This window comes from Pseudorca crassidens, chromosome 2 (genome assembly GCF_039906515.1).
Source record: "Pseudorca crassidens isolate mPseCra1 chromosome 2, mPseCra1.hap1, whole genome shotgun sequence".
NCBI lineage: Eukaryota > Metazoa > Chordata > Mammalia > Artiodactyla > Delphinidae > Pseudorca > Pseudorca crassidens.
The window spans coordinates 136,203,682-136,231,088 of record NC_090297.1 but is presented as its reverse complement, the minus strand read 5'-3'; the positions used below and the strand labels follow the sequence as shown (position 1 = coordinate 136,231,088).

At 44.1% G+C, this 27,407-nt stretch overlaps 1 protein-coding gene across 8 annotated transcripts in view; it reads right to left on the bottom strand.

Annotated features, from left to right (window-relative positions):
- CACNA1E (calcium voltage-gated channel subunit alpha1 E) overlaps window positions 1-27,407 on the bottom strand; it is a 301,767-nt gene that overhangs the window by 248,825 nt on the left and 25,535 nt on the right. For 6 of the 8 annotated variants that reach the window (XM_067728829.1, XM_067728833.1, XM_067728828.1 and 3 more), the window contains exons 1-2: window positions 25,120-25,697; window positions 24,126-24,265 (exon numbers count right to left, since the gene is read on the bottom strand). In XM_067728829.1, the coding sequence (XP_067584930.1) occupies window positions 24,126-24,265; window positions 25,120-25,212 (233 nt within the window). In that variant the 5' untranslated portion in view covers window positions 25,213-25,697. Of the gene's footprint in view, window positions 1-24,125; window positions 24,266-25,119; window positions 25,698-27,407 lie in introns of those variants that run through there. The other 2 variants (XM_067728834.1, XM_067728835.1) reach the window with 2 other exon arrangements.

The window sequence follows — 27,407 nt, the reverse complement described above, 5'->3', positions numbered from 1 at the left end:
TCTTCTTTCCAATTCCTAGAAATCATTTTACAAATACATATAATAACCACACTGGAAAGCAAGAAGGGAAATAGGCCTTTGGTCAACTAGAGATTGTAATGAATGCCCTTAGGACAGAAAATAGATGCAATTTGATTTTTAAAAGAAACCACAGCTCCCAGGCCTCAGAGGAGGATGCCACTCCCATAAATGCAGGCTCGCTCCGTGAGTGCTCCTGTCTGCAGACGGTGGACACCAGAGTCTGGAGGGATCCAAGGGTGACCAACAGGGTGACAGTGGGTAGAGTAGCAGTAAGATCAAGCACACATTTTACTCTCTCCTCCTTATCCTTCTTTCCCTTCCTTACCTCCTTGGACCAGGAAGCAATAAAAGAATGTCTGCCTATAAGCCAGGGCAATGGGCATGGAAGTTGGGTGAGAAAGTGGGGCAGTGCCCTTTGTGCCTTTCCATGCCTGAAAGGAACAGGCGACTGGCCATCAGAATGACCCACCCAGCAGCAGGTTGCATCCCTCCACACTCTCACTAGACTGTTAGCTTGTTAGCTTCATAGTCTAATGTCCCTTCAAGCAGTTTGCACAAACAGATATGACAGGTGACGTTACAATCAAGAACCACAAAATACTTGAGGAAATTCAATACCACAAAGTGAGGAAACAAACTCAACAAAGAATTGACACTCAATGAGAATGAATACATATAATTACTAGCTTAGGGGAAAGTGTGAGAACATTACAAGCATTTTAAAAAATTGCTAGAGATAGGGCAAATAAAGATTTCAATAACTGAAAAATTTTTAAGTGGCTAAATAAACTGAATGGCAAGATAGACAGTTGAATTAGAGATCTGGAAAATAAAACTGAGCAGTGTTCCCAGAAATCAACACAAAGCAATAAAAAGATGAAAAAAGCAAAGTTAAGAGATGTAGTGGATATACAGAAAAGTCCCAACGTTATATATAATAAATGCTAGAAATAAAGAATAGATAAAATGGAGAGAAAGCAATATTAAAAAGAGAGAGAAAAGGAAGGAGCAATTTGAAGGAAGGAAAAAACAATTCAAAAGTACTTCCCAGAATTAAACAATAAAGATATGAATCTCTGGATTGAAAGGGTCCCCAAAACTGGCATGAAAGATAAAAATAAATAAATAAAAACCATCATGTAAAGCACATATTAGTGAAATTTTACACCACCAAAAATAAGGGGAAAATGCTAACATTGTGTAAAGAAATAATCAAGTTCACATTAGAACTGTCATCAACTACATGGGATAAAAGACAATGGTAGGAAGGTTTAAAATTTTAAAGGTAATCGTGTGTGTGTGTGTGTGTGTGTGTTGAAATGGAATTAAACCTTTTTGTAAACAAGAAATTTTGGTTGCATTTTGTTCAAAACCAGTTGGAAATCTCTTTAGTAGCTACCCTTTAATATTAAGGATACCCTTAAATTAATGTTAATATTAAGCTACCTTTAAATATTTAACAGATATTTATGCTGATTATATTAAAGATGTAACTTTTACATCTTCTTGAACGATTTTCCTTTTATCAGAATGGAATAGTCATCACTGTCCCTTTAATGTTTTAACCTTAATGATTTTTTAAAAACTATTATATTTCTTTTTACTGAGATTTCTTTTTATTGACATTGTCTAGCATATTTTTTACCACTCTATTTTCAATTTTCTAATATCATTTTTATTTAGCTAAATCTTTTAAACATAAGTTAAATTTAAATCACAGTTTATATTTTTAAAAGTAAGTTTAATCTATTTACATTTGTTCTGATTGCTATTAAGCTAAGACTTATTTCTACATTCATATTTTCTGTTTGTCTTATTGTTTCATTTCTCTCCTTTCTTGCTTCTTGATGGACTTTCTGGAGTTTCTTTATTACCTTTTTTCTTTACTGGTTCTATTTGTCTACAGCTTCTATTTCAACTTAGGGAATACCAGACCTTGCTGGCTGTGATTAAGAATTATGTGTACCTCGCAACTCCATGAATTTCCATTCCATGGGCTTCTTAATTTAGTAAAAACTTTATTTCTACAATAACACCAACATTATATCAAAATCATATGCATATTATCACTCCAAAATAAATGTTTATTGTTTTTTAATAATTAGAATGGTTATAATTTTTTTTTTTTTTTTGGCGGTACGTGGGCCTCTCACTGTTGTGGCCTCTCCCGTTGCGGAGCACAGGCTCCAGACGCGCAGGCCCAGCGGCCATGGCTCACGGGCCCAGCCTCTCCGTGGCATGTGGGATCTACCCGGACCGGGGCACGAACCTGTGTCCCCTGCATCAGCAGGTGGACTCTCAACCACTGCGCCACCAGGGAAGCCCCAATTTTTTAATTATTTAAAAACAAGGTGCAATTTTTCATTTTACTATACTCCAATAAAAATTAATTTAAAAAACAATATGTACTCTAAAAGTTTATTGTTAATGCTAAACTTTTAAAATGAATTTTCAATAGCATTCCCCATAATTTCAGTGTTTAACCTTCTGAAGAATGAACTTCCAAATCCTTTGAGTTTATAAATTAAATGAAAATACTGAGCTATTGGTGAAATTAATTTAACTGTTACTCTTTACTTACTTTATAAAGGGTATCTACAGTAACATATAGTGTTATAACAAATACCTGTCTTGATGGTGAAGCTTTAAAAATATTCCCTTTAGTATCAGAAATAAGATATGAATGCCTTCTATTACTGCCGTTATTCAACATTTTCCTAGAAGTTCTAGCTAGTGTAATAAGGTAAGAAAAATTATATAGAGTGCATGAAATGGAAAGAAAGAGATATAATAACAGCTATTTGCAGTTGATGTAATGTTCTACATAGATAATCTAACAGAATGTCAATTAAAGAAAGGGTTTGACATGACTGGAGGGTATAATACCAACAACCAAAAATAGTAACATTCCTATACACTAGCAATGTTTGATTAGAAATGAAAAAAATATTAATTCATTCACAAGAACAGTAAAATTATGAGGTACATACAAATAACTCTAATAAGAGATGTACAAGTCCTAAATAGAGAAATCTCCAAAACCCTTTTAAGACCTAAAATATATCCCAAATAAACAAAGACATATTGGTAAGACTCTTATAAAAATGACAATTTTCCTCAAATTAGTCAGTAAATACAGTGCATTTCCAAACAAAATCTTAAGATTTTCACACGTTAATTCTAAATTTGTATGAAACTATAATGTCCAAGATTAGCCAGTTTTAAAGACAAATGGAGAAGGGATGATTAGCACTGTCAGTTACCAAAGAGCATTATAATACATAGTCATTGATAGGACAGATAATAACTGATGGACTAGAACAGAGAGCCTAAAAACAAACAATGCATATATAGGAACGTGGCATATAAACAGAAGTGGCATCAGCAGTCAGTGGGCAAAAGATGTACTAGTCACTAAATGAAGCTGGAAACCTATGGAAAAACATATAGGTATATTCATACTTCACATAATAACACAAAAATAAATTCAAGAAGGATTAGAACATAAATATGACAAGCATAATTTTAAAATAGTACTAGAAAATATAGGGGAATATCTTTATGACCTTCCTGAAAAAAGTCCAAATGACCAACAAACATACTGCCGTATCTTCAACAGTCTGGCATTCTACTTATACACTGCCTCTGTCTCAACTCCCTAAAATAAAATGTGGAGTCTGACTGCCTAAGAAGAAAATGAACTCTGTTTAGGTAACAAAATTATTTTTTCTTAGCTGGCTTCCAAAGATCAGGGTATATTCAGGAGTCCCAATTTTTCCCTATAAAATGACCAAAACTGAGAGGGTTTGTAGGTAGAGAATGTTGCTCTTCTACAAGCTAGGCATCAGTCCTACTGTCTCAGGCACACAAATATTTAATGACAGTTTTCAAAGATAAGGAAGAGCTATAAAATGAATGATAACCAGGTGTTCTCTGTCTTCAGTGAAGGAGATATATGAGGAAACTGAATAGCGTGGCAGCAGAAAGTAACTAGGTTAAGACTCTGGGTTAAGAAAAAAAAAGTCCCTTGACTAGGAAGGTCTGAAATACTATATCGCAAAGGGAGGAAGGCAACATACCCACTTTTTTTAAATGCTTTGAAAATCAAATTAACCATTCATCTTGGGAAGAGTGAATAGCTGGTAAATTTAAAGGGGATAAACTCCAGTTCCCTGATTAATCTGACCAAAACCAGAACCACCGATCTAGAAGGACTGAAATGCATACACACACAGAGAACCTTGCTTTCCCGGGAGAAGCTCCAACCCTTTCACCTTTGCTAGAACACAGAGAGGAAGACCACATATGCAGTCTGTTCTGCCCCTGGGCGATGAACTGTACCATCCCCTCCACAGAGCCAGGGAGAAACCTCTGACCTTTTGTAGGAGGTGCTGAACACACACACACACACACACACACACACACACACACACACACACATCCTGTTGCCCCACCATATGGCCCATGAATCATTCACAAAGCTTCTGAATCAATTATTCATCCAAACCAAAGACCAAACACTTTGCTAATTGTCTAGGAAGGAGGGGTGAAGGGGGAAGGGAGACTGACGGAAGGAAAAGGAATCTAAGCCAATCTGACAATTGGCAGTATTAATACTTCATTTATTTTAAAGAAACAACAACAAAGCACAAAGAGAAAGAAAATAGCTTCCTCTAAGTTAACTGGATAACTAATATGGGATACGAGCTGAAAGAGAAGAGGCCCTCCCACAGAGTCCTGATCAAAGCACTCCACCCCATGGGACCCCATTCTCCACCTTTAGCCTCCCACCCTCAGCTGCACGAGGAGCTCAGCACCCACACACACCACTACTGGGCCTAAGGTTCGGCCACGGCCTGCATTTTTACTCCTGCTGCATGGGCTGAGGATGAGAAAACACACCAGGACAGACTATGAAACTGGAGTTCAAGGCTTCAGCTGGGTCCATGTTTCCCTCCCCACCCTCCCCACTCAGCTCCATGGGCAGATACCAACAGACCCTTGCTTTTCACCTCCTTATTCATCCCGCCTTTGTTGGGCATTTATTATGAGTCTGAGAAAACCCAAGTCACCCTAGGGAAGAAGGAAGCAGTACATGTCCCATCCTCAATCTCAATGCAGAGACAAGAGGGCCACAGGAATAATGAAAGAGGAAACACAGCACCTGCTGATGAAGTGAAAATGCAGCTAAGTGCTTAGGGAGCCTGGAGAAGGGGGTCTATCTTGCTGAGGAGTCAGGTCTTGAGCTGGTTCCCACAGAACATCATGGCACAGATTATTAAAAGGCACGCAGGATATAAACAAAGCAGGGTGACAGCAAGTGAAGGAATACAGAAAGAAGCTCTGAGATGAGAAAGGCACCTCCGAGTCTGGCCCTGCTGGGATGAAGGAGCCTTCAGTGACAGTAATGACACAAGAGGGGCAATGGGCACGAGGCAAGGAGGAGATTCAGCTGACGGGTGTCCGGGATGCAATGCTAAAAAGTTTCTTTTCTTCTTTTCCATTCAAAAGAGGAAAGAAAAGTTTGTCAAAAGGTCCTGATCAGGAGAGAGGTATACAGAAAGAAATGATTCAATTGCACATGTGATGACAGAGGAGAGCTGGGGCAAACCTGTGGCTGGAAGTCAAGTTATGATGGCCTTGCAGGGCAGGGACTCATTGATGACAATCCCAATGAGGGGAGAGATGACAGAAACAGGCAGGAGGAAAATAAGGTCTTGGGTTGATGAAGACATCAAACGTAACAGAAATGTCTACATGATGGGAAGGCTAATAAAACCCAAATAAATTCTCAAACTTGTAAGTTCCTTAAAGATCATTTAAAGGAATGGTCCTAAAATGTGGGTCACAGGCTCCTTTGATAAAAGCTATAGACCCTTTTCCTGGGGGAAAAATGCTCATATATATTAACTTATTAAATGATTTTAGGTGATGCAAGACTCCCTAAAGCCCATCCATCCAAACTTCCCAGGCTGCAGCTGGGGTTGTGGCTCTGAAGGGTCTGATGGTGCCTGGAGCAGATCCTAGTATTCCTGACATGCGTCAAGGTCGTTTCCTTGTAACCACACAGACTACTGACACCATTGATAGAAATGGTGATGTTGGAAAAGGTATCATTTTGTAGGAAAGAATTTAATCAAAGAGAAAAATCAAGGAGGTAGAAAAAAATAAATAAAAACTGTGCTGTGAGAAGTTACCTTTCTGGAATGTCTCTGAACTCAGTTAAAAAAAAAAAAAATCACCCTTTTTTCAAATCCCTTGATGTTTGTTTTTGTTTTTAATACACAATTAAATTTGGAGGAGATGTGCCCTTCAAAAATCATCAAACAGGCTCTCCTTCCTCCCTCCTTTCACATAAATACAGGGAAGACAGTCTCAGCTTACCCCATTGGGAAATGGGTCTGCCCTCAAAGAGCAGACCATGAGTGAAATAAAGCCTGAGTCGCTGTCCTTGCTGTGACAAATTCATTTTCAAATGTCCATCTAAGCCCAGGATTTGCATTCCAGAAATGATGACCTGTGGGAGTTTATTCCCAGGAAATTCTAAGGGTTGGGTCCTCCTGGCAAAGACAAAACCAAACCGGTCAGGGTTGGGGGCTGAGGACGCCACTGAGGTGGAGAGAAGGAAAGAGACATCGCTTTGTAGCAGTTTACAGAAAGGCAGGGAAACCCACCCCTAGAACAAGCTATGGTAATATTATAAACCAATGTTACAATAAAAAATAAATTCTTTAAAAAAGGAAAGAAAAAGCTTTTAAATCCTTTTAACAAAATCCCTGATAAAGAAAAACAGCTACTAAGAGAACACAACTGTCATGCTGTTTGCATTCAAGAGTTCTCCTTAGGATAATACATGATATGGTGGATACAGATGAAAGTATAGATGCAGATGTACTTTGACACAACGTCAGGCAAGGATATACATGACACATCGGCAGGCACACATATGGGCAGATCATAAGCCAGAAGCCTGTGCCTATCTTCTTCAAAAGCTGTACAATTTGATTCTTATTCTTCTCTTCTCTTCCATTTCACCTCTCCAGCCCAGCAGTGCCCAGGAGCACCATCAAACTTTAATGGGCTCCCTCCTCTGCAGCACCACAGCCTGAATACAGATAAACTGCATAAGGGGCCTCCATGATTCCTCCTACTGATGCGCGGAAGTCAGGAGGAAGGTAGACAGGAAAAGACGGCAGCAGCAAGGAAGGTACCAGACATTCTCACATATGTCATTGCATTTAATCTCCTCAACACTTCTGGAAGGCTAGTACTGCTCTCTTTGTAGAGCAGACGATTAAGACTCAGGATGGTTACAAACTAGCCCTACCGTCGTACCAAAAATAAGGACAGGTACTAGGAACGGATCAGTTTTGATCTGGACGGGCCTTCCACTACAACAAACAATTTCTCACCGGCACTGACTCAGTTTGACAGTCAGATTGTCAGTGATACAGCAAGTCTTAAAAATCGACTATAGGGCTTCCCTGGTGGCGCAGTGGTTGAGAGTCCGCCTGCCGATGCAGGGGACACGGGTTCGTGCCCCGGTCCGGGAAGATCCCACATGCCGTGGAGCGGCTGGGCCCGTGAGCCATGGCCGCTGAGCCTGCGCGTCCGGAACCTGTGCTCCGCAACGGGAGAGGCCACAACAGTGAGAGGCCCGCGTACCACAAAAAAAAAAAAAAAAAATCAACTATAAATTCAGCATCAAGTTTAGTGCTGTTATGTGTATTCATGCTTACAGCCTGCAAAGGAGTGGGGGAAGTGATAGGGAATAAAACAAAAAAGATAAAACGTAGTAACTCCACCATAAGACTTAATAATTTGGTTGACAATTATAAGAAACTGATTATAAGATTCCGATCAATACAGAAAAAAATAAGGAAAAGAAACATGAAAAAGAATAAGGTCTAACGAATAGCAAATACTGTATAACTGAAAGCAGATAAATCATTTATTATAATAAATGTTAATGTTTCGTGTTCTTTCAAAAGGGGAAAACTCAGCTGTATAATCAGAAAGCAACACACACCAAAAAAAAAGAGAACTATCATGAGACACTGACTCCAATTTACTTGTTGTAGTCATGCATAGTTCACTAGTAAACATCTGACTTCTCAACCTTCTTTGTGCAAACTAAGGATAGAAAAGACATTAGTAAACTAAGAAGCTGGTTTTCCCTCTGACACTGGCTCCCTGATCCTCTGTCCTACTGGCCACAGAGTTTGGAGTTTGACAGATGTTAACCAGCAGTGATATCCAGGCCAACATGGACATTTTATAAATAACCTCAGCTGGCTGACTACCACTGGGAAAACAACACAAAAATCAAATAAAATGAAATAAACTACCTGCTTCTCATCCTTACCTTCAAAGCCTGGTCAAAAGAGGTGGCAACACGTGTTCAAGGGCTGCTGACACCGGCTTCTAGTACAGGTGCCAACAGTAGCATTAGAGCAAAATGAAACCAAATTCCCAATGACCTTCCATCTCCTCCTGATTTAACTCTATCACTGACCCTCTTACTACTCACAGCTATGCTGCGTACACAGTAAGCACTTAATAAAAGGTGGGTAGACAGAGAGATGGAAAGCTGAATGGACAGAACAGATTTATTTGCAAACTCTCCTCCTGATCAAATGGTTTGAGCACAAATTAAAACTATCTGTATACAGATGCTATCTCTGTATCAGACTGACACTCCTTGAGAGCAGATATCTTATTACTTATCTTTTTCGTCCAAATACTTAGTAAAATGTTTTATACATGCGTAGGAAATATTGCTTGAATCAACAGGTATTACTAATAATCAGAAGAAAACATTTATTGTATACCACTATCTGTCCAACAATTTACATACATTTTCTTTTTTAACCTTCATATAGACAATGAAGAGGTCACTACCTGTCCTCCAAAATTGATGCTCACCTTTCCACAGTGTAGCGTTGTTGCTAGGAAGCAGCTGCCCAGTTAGAGATTAGATCTCCTAGTCTCCTTTGCACCTAGGTTGAGTCACGTGGCTGGTCCTTGCCAATGAGGTGTTAGTAGAAATCATGTGTGTCTCTTCTATGCCAATGAATGTAAAAAGTGACTGTGCCTTCTTCACACTCTTTCTGTTTCTACTGAGATGTAAACCATGAGAACCTGGAAGATGGCAGAGCCACCAGACAGGAGGAGACTGGGTCTCTAAATCACCAAGTGAGTGAAAGCCAAGAACACACGGACCTATTGAAGGAGACAGAGATAAATCTATTGTGCTAACCCACTGAAATATAGGGGGTTGTTTCTTAGAGCAAGTAGTGGTACTCAATCTAGCACATAAATCTTGCAACAGAGGTATTTTAGACTTAAAAAACAACAACAACAAGAATCCAATAGGCTAAATAACTTGCCCAAAGTCACATCCGAATGGCAAAGCTGAAGTTCAAGTTCAGGTCTACCTAAACCTAAAGTCCTTAGTCTTTTCACTACGGTATGATTTGATGTTGGTAATGGTTGGGCACACATCTACGAAACAACCACTTCTCCCCACTAACAAGTGCAGGAGAGGCAACACCAGGCTAAGCTTCCTTATTCCTCCCTAAGCCTGGATTGATGGTAAGTTCCATGAGGGAATGGACCATAACAGTTATATTACTGATATAGTCAGCATCCAATATAGTGCATTGCATTCAAATATTTACTTAATAAATAACGCATGATGGTTTGTCAGATGGATGAGTGGATGGATAGGTGCATAGGTGGATGGGTAGGTGGGTGGGTGGGTGGATGGATGGATGGGTGGGTGGGTGGATGGATGGATGGGTGGGTGGATGGATAAGAGGATGGGTAGACAAGTATATGGATGGATGGATGGATGGATGGATGGATGGATGGATGGGGAAGAAGTATTACTAGGAGAAATCTGGTGAAAAAAGGACTAACGATCTCTTTCCCCCCATCCCACATCCTCTTGCAGCAAGAACCAAGGATGCTGAGAGTCCTTATATATACCATTATACCTTCTTTCCCTCTTCAGTTCCCCACAAAGTCTCTCTCAGCCTTGCTATGAATCCATAAATTTTCATTGGTGAATTTCAGGGAACAGATTTAAAGAGCTAACACTGTGCTCCTTTATCAAACAGTAATCAAATCAAGATCTACAGTCAACCTGAAAATCCTTGAGCAAAAAGACATTTTCTTTTAGGACAGTAATACAAGGTGTATATACACATAGGGTCAAGAAAAGACGGGCAAGCAACCCCCAAAAAAGACTTAACTATCCAAGTTACCTTGGATCAATGGTGAAAGACAAAGAACCCAAAGGCTAACTATGGAATACCTCATCTTGGATACAGATCTGGGTATCACTGGCCCAACTTACATCTTTCCCTTCTAGCCACTCCTAGAGGCTGAACCACCTGACCACACTGTGCTGAGCTGCCTTATGTACAGATACACATACATATGTGTTCTACTCCAATCAAACCATTTCGTTCATGAGTGCACGCACTGGGTCTAACTTCCACTTCTACTTCCCCTCCATATCTATACCGCCAGACTGAATACAAGAAATTATAAGCCTGACCAAAATCGGGTGTTAGCTATAGGCAAGTAACCTCCCAACCAGAGACAAGAGCACTAGGCATACACTAGAGTTCAAGCTCTCAAAGCCCTCTCTGGGCCTCAGCCCCTTCGTCTGCAACAATGGGTCACACTGGGTCAGCCATTCTTACCCTTTCAAGTGTGAGGCTCCTTTTTTAATGGCAAGAGTCCAAGACCCACTTGACCCTCCCAGAGGAGTTATTTCGTTAATATAGCCCCATGACAACTCTGTCAGACAGATGTTATTATCCATCACCACCTCCCCTTTTTTATAGAGATGAAGACATTGAGACCTACAGAAGCTGGATCATCTGCCCACAACCACAGAGCTAGGAAACAGCAGATCAGAAACAGAGCCTACAGAGCCCAAACTGTTAACCGCTATGCTATACTGACTAAATGAGAAAAACAATGCCACCATTTCTTCAAGAATGCTTCTACATCTGTTTATATCTAATAAATGACAATGGCACCCACACACATTTTAGAAAAATGATCCTGTGGTACATATTTGCGGGAAACACTATTCAGGAAACAGCCAATGCTAGGTGCGGCCATGGAGCCTCACGCCCACGGCAATAATGCCAGGGGTCTCTTAAGGTGTATTCTTAAGGTATATTCCTGCTTTAACTTCCCACCTGTGGTCCTAAAATTTGAATTCCTGAGTGACTTCAAGGTGCTTAGCTTTAGCTTGGTTTCAGATCAGTCACAGCTGGGGGGGAGTTGAAGTACTCATGGAAATTTCTCCTCCTTTATTTTCAGTAGTAGCTGTTCAAACTTTGAGCTATCAGATTCCCAGTAGGGAGAACCCTCCTCATATATGGATTTGTTTGCTGGAGAAGAGGGGTTGAACGTCAGACTCCCTCTACAGACAGAGCCCTAAGAAGGCGTCTGTCAGAACTAGCAACACATACAGACACACACACACAAATACACCACCTTCTATGGCACGTGTCCTCAACTCACCCAGTCTTTTATTTTGAACCAGGGTGAAAAATGAAAACAGAGAAAGGTTAGGCAGAGTAAGAAGAGAACAAAGCCAAGAGCAGGGAGGAGGAAGCTGGCTGCACTCATGTGAAGAGAGGATGTGAATTTAAGTACTCAGTGGGAAAGCCTGGGGTAAGCAGTGAACACCTCCCATCGCTAGCACCAGAGCCCAGCTGTGAAGCCTCCATCCGGGTGACCTGTCTCTAAAACAGAGAACACAACACTTACTCAGAAAAGGAACCGGGAGGGAGGCCTCTATTTCCTTTTTCCAAATGAGAAGTGGGAAGAGGGTGAATTACAGAGCACTTTGAGCTCTCCCCAGAAGGGGCCCCTAAATCACAAAATGGTATATTTATCGTGGTTATTAACCAGAGTTCAACCTGGATCCAGATTCAGCATCATGATGTGTCATGGGCTTAGAAAGCAGGAAAGAGAAACATCCCATAAACAAGCATGTGGGCTGGCTTGATCTTTTGACTATTGTTCTATCAGAAAAACAAAAATCATAATAATCATACAGCAGTGTTCTCAGAAAAGCATTTTTAAAATAATTTCTCTGCTGAATATCAAAAATAAAAGCCCCCACACTCATCAATTCTTACCCATTATTTGAATCAGTAGGAGGTGCTCAGAGTGTGAACCCAGAAGACAGGACTATGTCTTTACTCTGGGCAGGGCTAACATTTTTAGCATAGGATGGGCTAGAGTATAAGGTCTAGAGACTGGGTTTTGGTACAGTTCCAACAGGTTAAACAAAATTATAGTTGAGGGCCAGTGTTGGAAGGAGGAGGCAAGAGGAGGGAGGGAGGGACTCTTCGAAAACATTAATTCTATCCTAATTCTGAGCAGACTTGGAATCATTCCGGGAAGTTCTATTTTCTCAGCGAACATCACCCATCCCCAGTCATTTTCTGCAGCTATGTCTACTTCTCTGCTTCAAACCAGTCAATGGCTTCCCACTGAACACCCTTGGTGATACCAATGAGACCCTGAATGATGTGGCTCCTCCCCCTCTCCAACTCCCCTCAGGTTACTGTCACCTCAGACACTACGCGTTGGGCTCCACTGGCCCTTCTGTTTCCCAGAGCTGCCAGGCCCTCTCCCACCTCCAGCCCTTTACACCGGCCCTACCCTCCACCTAAACCCTCCTCGTCCCGCCCCCTTCCCTCTCGTCATCTTTTCCTAGCCAAAGGCTACTCTATCTCCAGGTTTCAACATTAACATCAACTTCTTGACTTCCTTCCCCTCAGATTAGGTTAGAGTCCCAATCTCAAACCCTCCTGGCACTGTTAACACTTCTCCTTTGCAGCACTTTATACACCACTGCAGTTCAATTTAATTTACTATCTGGCTTCTCTGCTAGACAGCAAGCTCTAAGACAATAGAAACTCTATCTCCATCCAGGGCTGTACCCCTTATAGTGAGCACGATGTTTGGAACATAAGAGGTCCTCAACTAATACTGGCTGCCTCTAGCCTTCCCTCTCCCTTGTCTTCTCCTGGCTCCTCCTATGGCTTTCCCCATGATTCAAAGTTTCAGATATGGGGGCTAGGGGTGCTTAGCTCTGAGTGGGCCGGGGCCAGGTGATACATCATTCTGGTTATCACTCCTCACCCACAGTTTTGATTAAGTCTCAACAGCAAAGATATCCCAAACCAGTTCTGTTTCAGCTGCAGCTCTCCATGGCCACTCATGTGGTCCTAGACTAAGAAACGACTCCTCAAGGACCCTCCTGGCCCTAGAGGGTTGATGGGGGAGGAGATGAGATGCATGGAACCGCCCACAGTGACGTAAATCATGAGACTTCACAGCAAATGTCATCTGAAGTGTGAAGCAGCCACACCTGTCACTCTGCCTCCCAGTCACTGTCCCAGAGTTTGAGGCCAGGGAGAAAAGCCATGACCTTGAGCTCCTCTCCTAACCATTCTGTCACCAAGGCCCAGGCTCCTGACAGAAGAGTGGCAGCCGAGACGGAAGGAAATGAAAGACAAGGGGAAGGACATCAGAACTCAGCCTTTCCTGTCAACTCTCCTCAGAGCGAGGATGAGAGTTCTGTGCACGATCCTTCTGATGGGACATTCCTCCTTGGGGGAAAAAGGGCATCCTCTTCAGCCTTCCTTTGTAGCACTCAGAGCCTTCTGACTTGTGTGTGTTTGTGTGAAGCGGGAGGCCAGAAGATGAAGACAAAGACACGGAATATTAAAAAAATAAAAGTAAGAATATGGAAAAATGTAATATTTTCATTGTTGATAAGGCTAAAAATGAAGGCCTTTGTTTCCGCTTTTACTTGGAATTTCTTTGCTGTTGTTGATAATAACCGTAGAAGGATTTGACTCGTTCTGATAAAATTAGATACTTCTAAGAGGAAATAAGATATATCTCACGTTCAGTCTGGAGTACTTCTGCCTTGAAGCAAAATGACAACTAATGGGAAATTTTAAATCAGCCACAGCCTTGGAATTTGCAGTAAGTTGCGGTGAAACTTGTCTTTGTAGTTGCAACTTTTATGGAGGTCAATGCCTATTCTGAATGAGCTACAGAACTACAGTATTTTGAATATTTTTAAACATCTTTTTCAAAAGGCACTCAAGGTGCTTTATGTGTATTTTAACATTTATCTTCAATATATCACTGACCTGGGCGGCAAAGTATTTCTGCTCACTGATTTCGTATTTTGCTTTATTGTCTTCCCAAGCACTTTTGCTGAGGCGGCTGTGCTGTACAGTAGACATCACACGGGCTTTAGAACTGCTGATAATACGATGAAAATGCCGATCCCTCCCCTTAGTAAGTGTTTGGCCCTGAGCACGTGACAGCCTCTTTGAGTTCTGAATTCCTCATCCGCAAATCGGAGATAATATTTGCCTTGATTTATGTTTCTATACTTAAAATGATATATGCAAGTGCTGACAATAGTGTATGAAGGCTTCCACATTTAAAATAAGACATGTGAGCTCCTGGTAAAATGTGAGCCATCATCACCAGTATCAGCATCGTCATTACTGTATTTGTCACAAGACCTGGTGAGGCAGCTCGTGCAGGCGCTACCTTCATTTCATAAATGACGTTTCATGAGGAAAGCTGAGATGGTTTAGGTATCACCCAGGATCACACTGACGTATCAGAAAGAGAATGCATATTAGCGTCAGGACCAGGACTCAGGGCCCCTGAAATCATTTAGTCCGCTAAACTAAACTCTGTTTCCATATGAGTTGCGTGTGTATATATATCTATATATACACACACACACATATTTATATATATATATATACACACACATATATATATATATTCCAGCCAACCAATTACAAAAATCATTTATTTCTTAACATCCCAGTTTAATGGCCTGAACACAATCAAGAAGCATCAGATTCTGGCCGCTGGGGAGCACAGCGCATAGCTACAACCACGTCCTGGATTTGGAGTTAACAAACCAGTATCCAAGTCCCCGCTCACCACGTTCCAGCTCTAAGACCCTGGACACGTGGCTTAGCCACTTGGGCCTCAGTTTTCTCTTCTGGGAAAAGTAATAAATACAGAAAGTGGGACAAATTTATCATTCCCCCAGGTCTAAAATTTGTTGGTTAAGTTTTAGTAACCTCAGACTTAAGCTTCCTTTATATGTTCTCCTTAAGCCCCGCACACCCTCTTTTTCCTTTCAGCATCTGCACTGCTTCCTGTGTTAACCACTCTGCACTCCTCACACCTGCTATTTTCTGACTTCAGGGAATCATACATTGAATAGTACTGCTGCATTTCGCATTTCACACTGAACTGTGGACTATATTTACAGTACAGACAGAAGTGCACAAAAGCTCTATCCAAAGGAGGAAACGTGTATCACCCACAGAATGGAAATGTAAACACTCCCTTTAATTCTCAAGTCTCCCTTGTAAATTTAGAGAATGAACATTTATGCTATAGCCATCTCTGCTTTGCAATCCTGCCTTGGAATTTTCACCCCTGCTGCGCTCTTCCACACACAGTCGTGCACATCCCTAAGATTGTATGCACTTAACAGCCTTCCAACGGCAGCTCCAGGCCCAGGGCGGTGGTCTGGCTTAGAAAGCATCTGGCCATCATTTCTTTCCCTTTGTTACCCTGAATGAATATAAAGCCAGAAAAATACTCTGAAACCAAACCACCCGGGGGGTCTGGACCTTCCTCCACTTGCTCTGGCTTTCCTTCCTCCTTGTTGACACCAAGACCAATTCAGGCCCCCACTCAGTTCTCTCCAGTTTGAGCTTCTATCAGTCAATGGAGGTGACAAGAAGCAATGTTTCAGGAAAGAGAAACCACCCCAACAGCAATGTCTTACACCCAGAACACAGTAAGTAGTCAATAAATACCCGCGGAATGAATCAACGATGACTCTCAATACAGAAAAAGGATAGAGTACATATGTAAGAAGAAACGATCTCCCACCCAAGGAGCAACCCCAGCTCAACTGCCTGTCACCTACCACCTGGGACTCTCATCTGGGGTCTCCCTGAAAGAACTGGGTTTATCATTAGCACAGAGTGAAGAAGAGACCTCCAAGCTCCACATTTTGCCTTCTGCCTACCTCTCCCCTGAATCCAAATTCCATATCCTAACTCTATCTTTTCCATCATGCACCCATCTGGAGGGAAATGGAATTAAAAGAGAACTAATGTTCTGACAAACGGAGATGCTGCAAGCAGCAGCTGTGTTCCCCCAAAGTGAAGCTAGAAATGAACGAGGAGCTTGTGAGGAGGTGGAGGTCTTTCAGACAAGCAGCCACCAACTCTGCTGGGAGAGAGCACTTGAGAAGCAGGCGGAGCTTAAGGACTAGCGAAGCACCCCCACGGCAGCATGAAGGTACAGAAGACCTGGTCTCCTTCTACTGACTCGGGTCTTCTGAGTAGCTCCCAGCCCCCCCATATCACCTCACTCAGCCTCAGTTTCCCCGTCTCTGAAAGGACAAGCTCCAGTGTCTCCTCCCTCTACCCAGCCTTTCCCTGCTCCCCACCTTCCTGCTTCGCCCACTTAGAGCAGAGAGGATGAGTAAAAGCCAGGTCTGTCAAATCTCACCAGCCTCACTGGCACGGAGATGCTATATAAATACCAAGCGTTATCATACTATTACCACAGAGATTTAAATTGGGCTGGGGGCCCCGGGGCTGCGTTCGCAACACCTCCCGCACATTCTCAGCACTGGAGAGACGGTGCTGGAGAAGGAAAACTGTGCTTTCCTCGATCTTTAGCTGCTCGGGAAACTCGTGTATTAGGGCAGCCTCCTTACAGAAACCCTCTAAAAATACCTACCGATGTATATTTAGCTCCAGATACCGTCCTCCTACCAACAGGCTCTGCTTGTGCCACTGGTGAGAAGCTGGGGACATCCAATAGCAGCTCCCAGCTCTTCTGCAGCATCTCCTCAGGCTCTTCTCCTCCCCGTCCCCTCTTCCCTTCATCCTTCTTTTCCCTGCTGGGTGATGCACCTCCTCCCAAACTGCAACTAAGGGGATAGCTATGGCTTCCCTCTCCTTTCCATGCCCTTTGCTCAGCGTTAATTCCAGGATGACAAAGACCTGTGCAGCATCCAGCACTGAGTTAGAACTAATCATTCCACCCCTGCTCAATGCCTTCAGGGGCTCCCCACTGCCTTCTGGCTACGGTACAAGCTCCTCCTCACGGCCTCGGCTGGCCCCTGCTGACCTCTCTGCGAGCATCGCTCACTGTTCCACTGGCCAACTCTCCAGAAGCATCCTGCGTGCTCTCTCTCAGCTTCAAGGATTTGTATGTAGCATTCTTTCTCCCAGAAAAGCTCTTCTCCTTCCTTGTCTAAGTCCTAACAGCCTACACCTCACATCCCAGTTTCAATGTTACTTCCTCCAGGAAGTTTGCCCCAGTCCCCAGAGCTAGGTTGGATGCCCTTCTTCTGGGTTTTCACGACATGCGGCCTCCTGGTGGGGACACTCAGCCCTGCCCCACCCACATCTAGCACTGTGCCTGGCACATTGTGGGTCGTCAACAATGTCCCTTGAAGGACTTGAAGGAAGACAATGTCCCTTCAAGTACTTGAAGGAAGACAGAGGGACAGGTGATCACCTGGGCCCTGGGGTGATGGTCTTGGTAGAGGAAGGAGGCAGAGCCCCAGGCTCAGATACACTTGCCCACTCTTCAGAGTTTGTACCCATGTTCTTGCAGTTAAGAAAATAGTCAAAACAGGTCAGCTCCCCCAGAAAAGCTGGCAAAACTGATAGTAAAGCATGTTCTGAACAATAGGTATAGGTATAGATAAAGATATAGATATAGATACAGATACAGATATAGATAGAAATGTAGTCTTTGCAATATAGCTCAATAGATGGAAGCTTTCATTACATGGCAAATGCCAGGTGAGGCATTCTTCTGCTTCTTTCTCCATACGCCCCCCCCCCCAACCCACAGCCACCTCTAGGAAGTTGGGTCTTCAATATTCAGCCCTGACCCCAACCCTGCACCCATCACCCAGGAAACAATTCCCAAAAGGTAACACTGCGAACCTAGTAAATAGGCCCAAATGATATGGAGCCCAATATTTTACTCACCTAGAGGCTGAGTTCCCAGCTTTCATTTCTCTAATAAAGTGATCAGGATGTGAGCAGCCAGGCTGAGTCATAGCTACATGAGAGAGATGTAGGTACTGCCTGGCTCAGCCGGACCAAGAGGCAGGACTGGGAATAGGCAACCCCTCCACACTGCCAGCCCCAGGCTGCCCCCAGCACCCTCCTTTGTATCCTATCGGTAACAAGACAATCTGGGATGGAACAAGTGATTCCATTCTACTAGCATTTATTAAGTACCTACTCTGACCAGGCACAGACATGAATAGGGTTCAAAGACACAGTCCTGGCCCTCACTTCCCTGTTCCTACCCATGGGTTAGCAGTACCTTTGAGTTCTCATCCTCCGCTATCATTGTCCATCTATTCCAGGGACTATGACTTATTATTATTTTATTTATTTATTTATTTTGCGGTACGCGGGCCTCTCACTGCTGTGGCCTCTCTCGTTGCGGAGCACAGGCTCCAGACGCGCAGGCTCAGCAGCCATGGCTCACGGGCCTAGCCGCTCCGCGGCGTGTGGGATCCTCCCGGACCGGGGCACGAACCCGTGTCCCCTGCATCGGCAGGCAGACTCCCAACCACTGCGCCACCAGGGAAGCCCTATGACTTATTATTAAGACTAATATATAATAACGACTTCGAGTAATTTAGAATTCTCCAGGTGGCCTAACAAATGGTTAGAAATAGCATCTCTTGAATTGTTACCAGTACAAGAGAGATTCCAAGTTATGTAAGGTAAGAATTTGTTAAAAGAATAGCAAATTCCACTGTCTTTTAGAAGAAATGAGAACACATTAACCTTGGTGTTTCTCAGTCCCAGAATTTGCTTGAGTATTCAACAATACACGTTTTGTTGAATAAATGAAGGGATGGATGGGTGAATGAATGAATGAACAAGCCAATTAATGAAACAAGCTGGAACTTCGGGTTCAGTTTTTATGTATTAAACCATGAGAGTTAAGTAACGTGCTTTCTTAACCACAGAGCAGGGAGTTGGTTGTATTCCAAGCCCACAGAGAGATGTCTTAGGATGGACACATGGGGCTCTGGTCCTCTTCAAGGTGAAGCCTCAGCTCTGGGTCAGGGACATCTGCCTGATTATGCCACTTCCTGAGCCCACTCCACATTGCTTCAAGGGGACCAAAGGAACATGCAATCACAGAGCTACAGAACCACAGAGCCTGTGAGCTTGTGAGGTCACTAATGGTGTGGGGAAATGAGCATTGAAGAAGGAACTTGGATCCAGAAGATACAGGCTCAAGTCCCAGCTCTAGTACCTCCTAGTATATCACATACCTTCTCTAAACCTCGGTTTCTTCATCTATAAAACAGGGATAACGAGATCCCATTTTGGGGATTATGAGGATTAGATGAATAATGTACATAAATTAAGCTTCTGAACCATGGAACTCCCTCAGCTTACAGACCTAAGGATTCTAAAGGTTAGAAGGTCGAGAGTACAGGCAGAATGTGGTGGCCCAGGTCTCCCAATCTCTGAGCCAAAGGCAGTGATGGAAGGTCTCTGGCTGAGCCAGCTGTCTGGCACCTCAGGCCCCCACCCCTCCACCTCCCATCACACACTGAGAGCTGAGAAGTTGTACAGCCTCAGCCTGAGGCGGTGTCCTGCTCTAGTACCTGTCACTCCTCCTGTGCGCCGGTGGCGGATGTGAGGTGACACCTGGAGCTGAGGTAAGAAGTCAGAGCAGCCAGCACGGGCTGCTGCAGGGGCAGGTGTCAGGAAGCCTAAAGGAGGGGTTGCACCGGGCAGAGGTAAAACACCAGGCTTGGGTCAAAGGGCACAGTTCCAACTCCTGTATCTGCTGTCAAGGAGCTGGTCGTCTTGGGCTGAGCACTTAACCTCTCTGAGTACTGGATGACTCCTATCTAAAGCCTGATCTGCCTGCTTCCCTGGGCTGGTATTACAACATATTCACTGCATCTAAGACCCCAGCAGTTGTAAGATGCCCCGTGGTTTTATTTACTACTATGAAAGACAAATGCTGTCAGTTAAACTATATCATGCCATTATTGTAGGACACGGGCTGATTTTAGAGATGCTCCAGCAGGAGAAATATGCATTTTAGAAGCCATGCAATGTGGTAGATGAAAGCATCGTGTGAACAGAAGACAACATCTGATTACCCATTCCTGCGGGGTAGAACCGCAACCCTGAGCTCGGATCTCAAGAGTGCCAAGCCCTCTCCCTGGAGAGAAAGAATGAGTAGGTGCAGGAAGAACAGGGGCAAAGTCCTATTGGTTCAGAAGGACAGCAGTCACCTTTCAGCAAAGTTTGAAGAGCCACTAAGCATGGGAGATGCCCGGGCTGGGGGGAGAGAGAGCAGAGAGAACAAGTGACTTGGCCAAGGGCTCAGCACCTGCGCGCACTCGTGTGCACCCCACACACGCAGGTGAGGACACAGAGGGCCTTCTTGGCCATGCTGACAAAGGACTCTGCAAATCTGCCCCTTCAACCACCTGGCAACCCTCATTTGAAGGCAGTGCTTATGGCTCCCACCAGCCTTCTCTCGTCCCATCAAATGGCTGGCCCATTTCCTCTACCTTCCCTCACCCATCCTAGTTCCCAGGCCCCACCCCAGAAAGGCAGATTCTCCTTTAGAAGTACTTCAACCTATCAAATGTCTCTTAAAATGTGACATCCAAAAGATGTACATTGAGCATCTTTAATAATTATTTATAATAGCCAAAACCAGAAAGCAACCTAAGTCTCAGATAAGTGCAAACATGGAGAAGTAAGCTGAGTACATCTATTTAACAAACTGCTGATCAGTCCTTACAGATTTTTACCAAAATATGGAGTAATATGTACTACGCCCATACTATACTGAGAAAAGGTAGCGCAATTACAGGCATTGAAAGGAGAGCTTAGCATTAAAGGGGATGGAAGGAAAGACCACAAAATAATCAGGAATTTTTCTTAATCAGTGACTGTTTTTTTTCTTTTGATTTTTCTGTATTTTCCAAATTTTCCTTAATGAACATAGAATAGTTTAAAATAAAAATAAATAGACTAGACGAGAAATTTCAAACGGCCTCTGACACGTATAGGCCTCAATGAGACCAAGAATTCACGCAATTATAGCATATAATCCATATACATTACAGTCCTCTTCTTTTAGACAGAATCATATTTCTAAAATGACTCAGACTCATTCAGGCCTTTTACTGTACACATCTTCCTTGACTTACAATGAGGTTACACCCTGATAAACCCATCATAAGCTGAAAACACAGTTAATACACCTAACCTAGTGAACATCACAGCTGAGCCGAGTTACCTTCAACGTTCTTAGAACACCTGCATTAGCCTACGGTTAGGCAAAATCACCTAACACAAAGCTTATTTTTTAATGAAGTGTTGAATATCTCATGTTATCTATTGAATACTATACTGAAAGTGAAAAACGCAATGGTTGTATGGGTACACGATGGTTGTCAGTGTATCGGTTGTTTATCCTCGTGACCTCAGGGCTGACTGGGAGCTGTAGTTGCTGCTGCTTAGCACCACAAGAGAGTATCATACTGCCTATCGCTAGCCCAGGAAGAGATCAAAATTCAAAATTCGGAGTACGGTTTCCACTGAATGCGCATTGCTTTCACATCATCGGAAAGTCAAAACATCATACGTCAAACCATCCTAAGTTGGGGATTACCTGTAGAGTATATATTATTTATTTTAGGGACATTTAAAACATCACCCAGTTATTAGCAAAAGTCAAAAGATAACAATTGTCGGTGATGATGTGGAGAAAAAGGAACCCTTGCGCGTTGTTGGGGGAATCGTAAATTGGCGCAGCCACTATGGAAAACTGTATGGAACTTCCTCAAAAGAATTAAACATAGAACTACCATATAATCCAGGAATTTCACTTCTGGATATATATCCAAGACAATGAAATCATTATCTTGAAGAGATATCTACAATCCCATGTCCCTTGCAGCATTAGTCACAATAGCCAGATATGGACACAACCTAAATTTCCATCGATGAGTGAATGGATAAAGAAACCGTGATACAGGTACACACACACACAGAGGAATATTATTCAGCCTTTGAAAAGAAGTAAATCCTGCCCTTTGCAACATGGATGAACATGAAGGATATTATGTGAAGTGAAATAGAGAAAGACAAATGCTGCATGATCTCAATTCTATGTGAGGTCTAATTTTTTTAAAAGCTGAAGTCATAGTAACAGAGGAAGGAATGGTGGTTACCGGGGGCTGGGAGTAGGGGAAAAGGGAAGATACTGATCAAAGGGTACAAACTTTCAGCTACAGATGAATAAGTTCTGGAGAACTAGTATTCACCATGGTGACTATAGTAAATAATAATGTATAAAATCCTTGAAATTTGCTAAAAGTGTAGACGTCAAGTGTTCTCACCACCAAAATACAACAAAAAAAGTAACTATGAGAGGTGACGGATATATTAATTAGCTCGATGGCAGTAATCATTTTACAATGTATACATATATCAAATCATCACATTGTACACCTTAAATATATACAATTTTTATTTTTCAATCATACTTCAGTTAAGGTGGGGAGAAAACCCCACAAAACATCATCCAGGTGTACTGCAGTCTTGGACCATGTACTTCTGAAACACTATGCAGAAGGTGTATCTTTATACACTAAATCACATTTTAAATGCAGTCGTAGAATCTTCTTTTAGAAAAATAACCTTCAGAAAATCCTTTTGTAAGGCAACAGACGTTTTTGAACATAAAGAGTCATCTCCGTCTACTTATCTGTTCCCTATATTAAAGGGTTCGATGCTCGGGAGCTTCCATTTATACATTCTAGTCAATTGCCCCTTCAACTTTTTCCCCTTCACTTAATCACAGTTGACATGAAGGTTAAACATATGAGGATTATGTCTATTGCAGAAGACATAATGAAGAGATGCAAATAGTCTCAAACTCACTCTTGTCAGATTTTACCTACGCCCACTCCTCTGGCTCTTCCCTGGGTGTGGGGTGGGGGGTGAAGGTCCTCTTTGCTCCCCTCTGCCTTTGGTCAATCATAATGGTAGCTCCTATCTCCCCACTCCTCACTTTTCTACTCCACTCTCGTCTTGTCCTCACGGGTTTGAACAACTGGGCAGCCGGGTAAGGGAATTTCCACGCCACACCCCTTGCTGCCACACCCACACAGGACCCACCTGGCCTGGACTACTCCCCTCCCCTGCAGGTACCAAGAGCAACCTGATACAAAGACACACAAGAAGCCACAGAAGCCCAGGGAGGCAATGCCCATCATCACCAGTCCCAAGGTCCATCGCATAGGCTGCCAACAGCGCTGGATCAACCCCAGTATAGGTATACGATATTCATTTACAAAAGAATGACTATCGGATATTTAACTAAATGTACTGCCATCATATATGCTGCTTATGACACAACGCAGTATTACTATGTTAATTTCCAAAGGGATGCGTTGTCAGACATTTTCGTGTGATTCAGTTTTACACCTCCTCGTATAATAAATACGTATAAATCTGTAAATCATAAAGAATTCTGTTGTCAGGACACGAGTCTCAATTATCAGTTCAAAAAATATACTTCGAGTCTTTTCCAACCTCCAGAAGAAAACTGCACCTAATGGCATCTTCTGGCCCATTTTGGGTGGGGGGGTGCCACTTGCTGTAGTGAAAAGACTCACTTGGAAACGTCTCTGCATCCCTAGCCAAACACAGAATGGGAAACCAGAAGCAGCAGCGGCCAGACCTTGGGGTCCATGGCCTCTGCCGAATGCCACGTGCGTCTCCAGAGTCCTCGCACCCCCCTGCAGGTGGCTCATCTATGGCTCAGCCCCGTGGGAATCTCACCCTTGAACCTCTTCCTCCACCGAATTCTGCCTTCCCACCCCCAGGTTCCTCGCACCAGCCGCTTCTTCCCCCCACAGGCCCCTCCACACACAAAGATGAGACAGGAAGAGGACTCACCCACTGAGGACCACGATGAAATCCATGACATTCCAGCCATTGCGGAGGTACGAGCCCTTATGGAAGATGAACCCCAGGGCTACGATTTTGATCCCAGCTTCAAAGCAAAAGATCCCGATGAAATACGGTTCTGTCTTCTCCTGTGGGATGAAGAACAGAGGTGCTGGTGAGAGGAGGACTGTGCTTCGTGAGACACAGGCCAAGGCACCCCCTGGCTAGCTATCCTCTCTGCTCTGACATTTCCTCTCTCCTACAGGACACCTGGACGTCTGCACTGAGCCAGCCCCACGTACAGGTGAGGGTGCTGCGGGACTCACGGAGAGCACAAGAGCAAGGGAAGCCAGCTGCAGAAATGGATGGACGTGGGTCTCATGCCCAGGACCGGCCATCCTCCCACGACAGTGGCCAACGGTGCTGGCTTTGCCTTGAAGGGGTCAGCTTTCCCACTGCTGGCCTTCACTTACGTTGGAAGCTTAAGGGTTCTTTCTCATCCATGGGTTATCAGGCTGGAGCCACCTACCCGTACCTTTGGATTTTAGGCATTTTGTTTGCCCTCTTTAGAGGGAATACTTTAGACACATGGATGATTTCTTTATAGAGAATACGGACAAACGTTTAGGAAGTTCGGAACAGTGAAGGCACATAGGCTTTGAGCATCCTTCATGCCCTCTCCTTTACTCTCCCTCTTCCTCTCACTCCCAAAGTCCCTCAGAAAGAGGAGAGAAGTGTGTGTGGACCCCGTGTCCTCCCTTTCTCCTTGCCTGGCTTCCATGCAGTGTATACACAGAACTTCCTGGGAGCAGGAATTTAAAAGGTCAGTCCTCTTGTCTTCATGTATCCCAACGGGACTTGTTACCAACTTGTCCCTCGGCAAAGAACAAACTCACAAAACTGTACAGAAGGGAAGGGAGCCAGGTGAAGAAGCAAAGGAGAAGGGACCCAGGCAAGAGGAAGAACACGGGGAAAGAAAGATGAGAAGGAAGGAGGCACCTACCAGTCTGCGGGACATTGGGGTCTTGTCATCCTCAGGAAGATGCTGCTCCAGGGCCAAGACGATGCAGTTGGCAATGATGGTGGCCAAGATCATGTACTCAAACGGCGTGGGAAAGCAGGAGTTAAGAAACAGATTCACCGAAGGGAGCGGGACACAGCCTCCAAGATGGCTGTGTACATCAATACACAAACTTTATCAACCCACACGGTGCGCAGTCTGCATGACTGATGTGAGCAAACAGGCAGGTAGGACAGTGGAGGGTCCTCAGCATGTGGAACTGTAACCATTTCTGATTAGGCTCTGAACACAAAGTATCTTCTCAAGAAAAGAAAGAGTGTAGCCAATAAATAATATATTAGACATACGGTAGACACTCCAGATACTTAGTGAATTCAGTGACATATCCAGGAATTAACCAGGACTAAAAAGGGAAGTGGGACGAAGGGAGGAAGAAACACTGATGCTGTTGCAGGCTCCCCGTTCTTCTCAGTCTTCAAACCACTGGACTGTATAATGATGCTTCAGCAAGGATCCAGCTGTGGCTGTTCGTTGCTGCCTCGGGGAATCACATCGGTAGTGCCCTCTTCTAGAACCTCTGCTCAAATGAATAGAAGAAGAGCCCTTGGAAAAGGAACAATTCTCTCCACGAGCTCCCTTTTCTTTTAATACCCAATTCAGGAAAATCTATAATGGGGCCAGGAGAAACTGGTTTTGTCCCACCTTACTTTCTCCTAAGCGTCTACATCTATAAGAAGCAGACAGACAAATCATTAGTCTGCATTCAGGGCAGCAAAGTCGGGGCCTCTAGGAATCAAACTACAAAAGAATGGATAATGAATTCAGGCTTCGTTTTCTGTTGCATTTTTCTGAAGACAGGTGAGTGGGCTCCCTGCGACTTTTTGAAAAACAGGACTACGATTCTAGTGCCAGCATCCCCGACTCCCGCAGAAAGGTTGTGCCGTAAGCCCAGGGGAAGGCAGGAGAGGGGGACTTCTAGAAAAGAGAGAGGGAATCACCGGCTCCAGGATCACTCTGCACGTGGGATTTCGTTCTATAACTATGGTTGTGACAGACAGAAGTGAGCGGTTGCCACTGGTCTTGCTGAGCAACCTGGGATCTGGCAGTTTCTGGAATCCAGGCGGGAGAGATGAGTAGTAAGTCGGATAAAGCGGAGGGAAGGGAAGGGATCTTGTCTCCCCACACATTCAAGCTGGCTGTGTAGGATGTAGGGCCCGGAGCCCTCCCTAGGGAGTACAGAAGGAGGGCAAATCATAAACACGCCCCCATGCCTCCGCATCCCCACCAGGACATGTGTGCCGGTGAACATCAGTGGCAAAGAAGCACTCGCGGCATCTCTGAGAGGGGTTAGAGCAGAGGTGGTACGTGCAAGATGTGAGCTGCCCCAGCGGCTGCTCTAGTCCTGGTGCTGGAATGGGAGGCTTCAGGGGGTGAGATGGCCGGCCGCATCCGAGCCTCCAGAACTATTCATTCTCATTTAGCAGCACCGCTCCCCGCCCCCTGCCCCCATGCAGCCCTGAGTCACAGCCCATTCTCCAGCAGCTGGCCACCCTCCCTTCCCACACACCCCAACACTCACACGGGACTCATACCCTGGGGACAGCTCTGCTGGCCTCTAGGACCCAGCCACCGGATCTGAAAACTGGATGGATGGGGCTCAGAGGACCTCAAGAGCCAGCCTCCTGCCCCCATACCCTACTGTGCTGGCTGAAACCCTCTCAGTCAGAGGGGAGCCTCACCACACGCAAAGTCCCCCAGCACACCTCGCCACTCTTCCTCCTTCCGTCCTTCTGGGCACCAAGCATGGCCCCTGAGAGCTAAACATGCCAGCAAATACACACCAGAGATGCCCACCGCACTAACAAGCCTACTTTCTTGTGACAAGTCCCCACACACAGCTCGCCCAGGGGTACCAGTGCCCACCAAGCACAGGGGGAGTTCTCCTCCGTCCCATCATGGGCTCTAATCCAGCGCTCTGAACAAGTGCAGGATGACCAGGACCGCACCAGGATCTGGTGTCCCGTAAGCCCTCTGAATAGGCTAGCCTGTCCTTGGCCTGGTTCAGACACCCAGAATTCCCCAGACCCGAATGGTAAAATGAAGACGGGAACATGGCAGAAGTGGAGGCCCAGGAACCCATGCCCTTTCCTGAGAACATCCCTAGGGAATCGGTACAGATAGGGAACCAAGAACACGACAGCAAGCCAATGACAAATGGCAAAAGAAGTGAAGGGCACTTGGGACATGTTTCTAAGATGCAGGCCACAGGG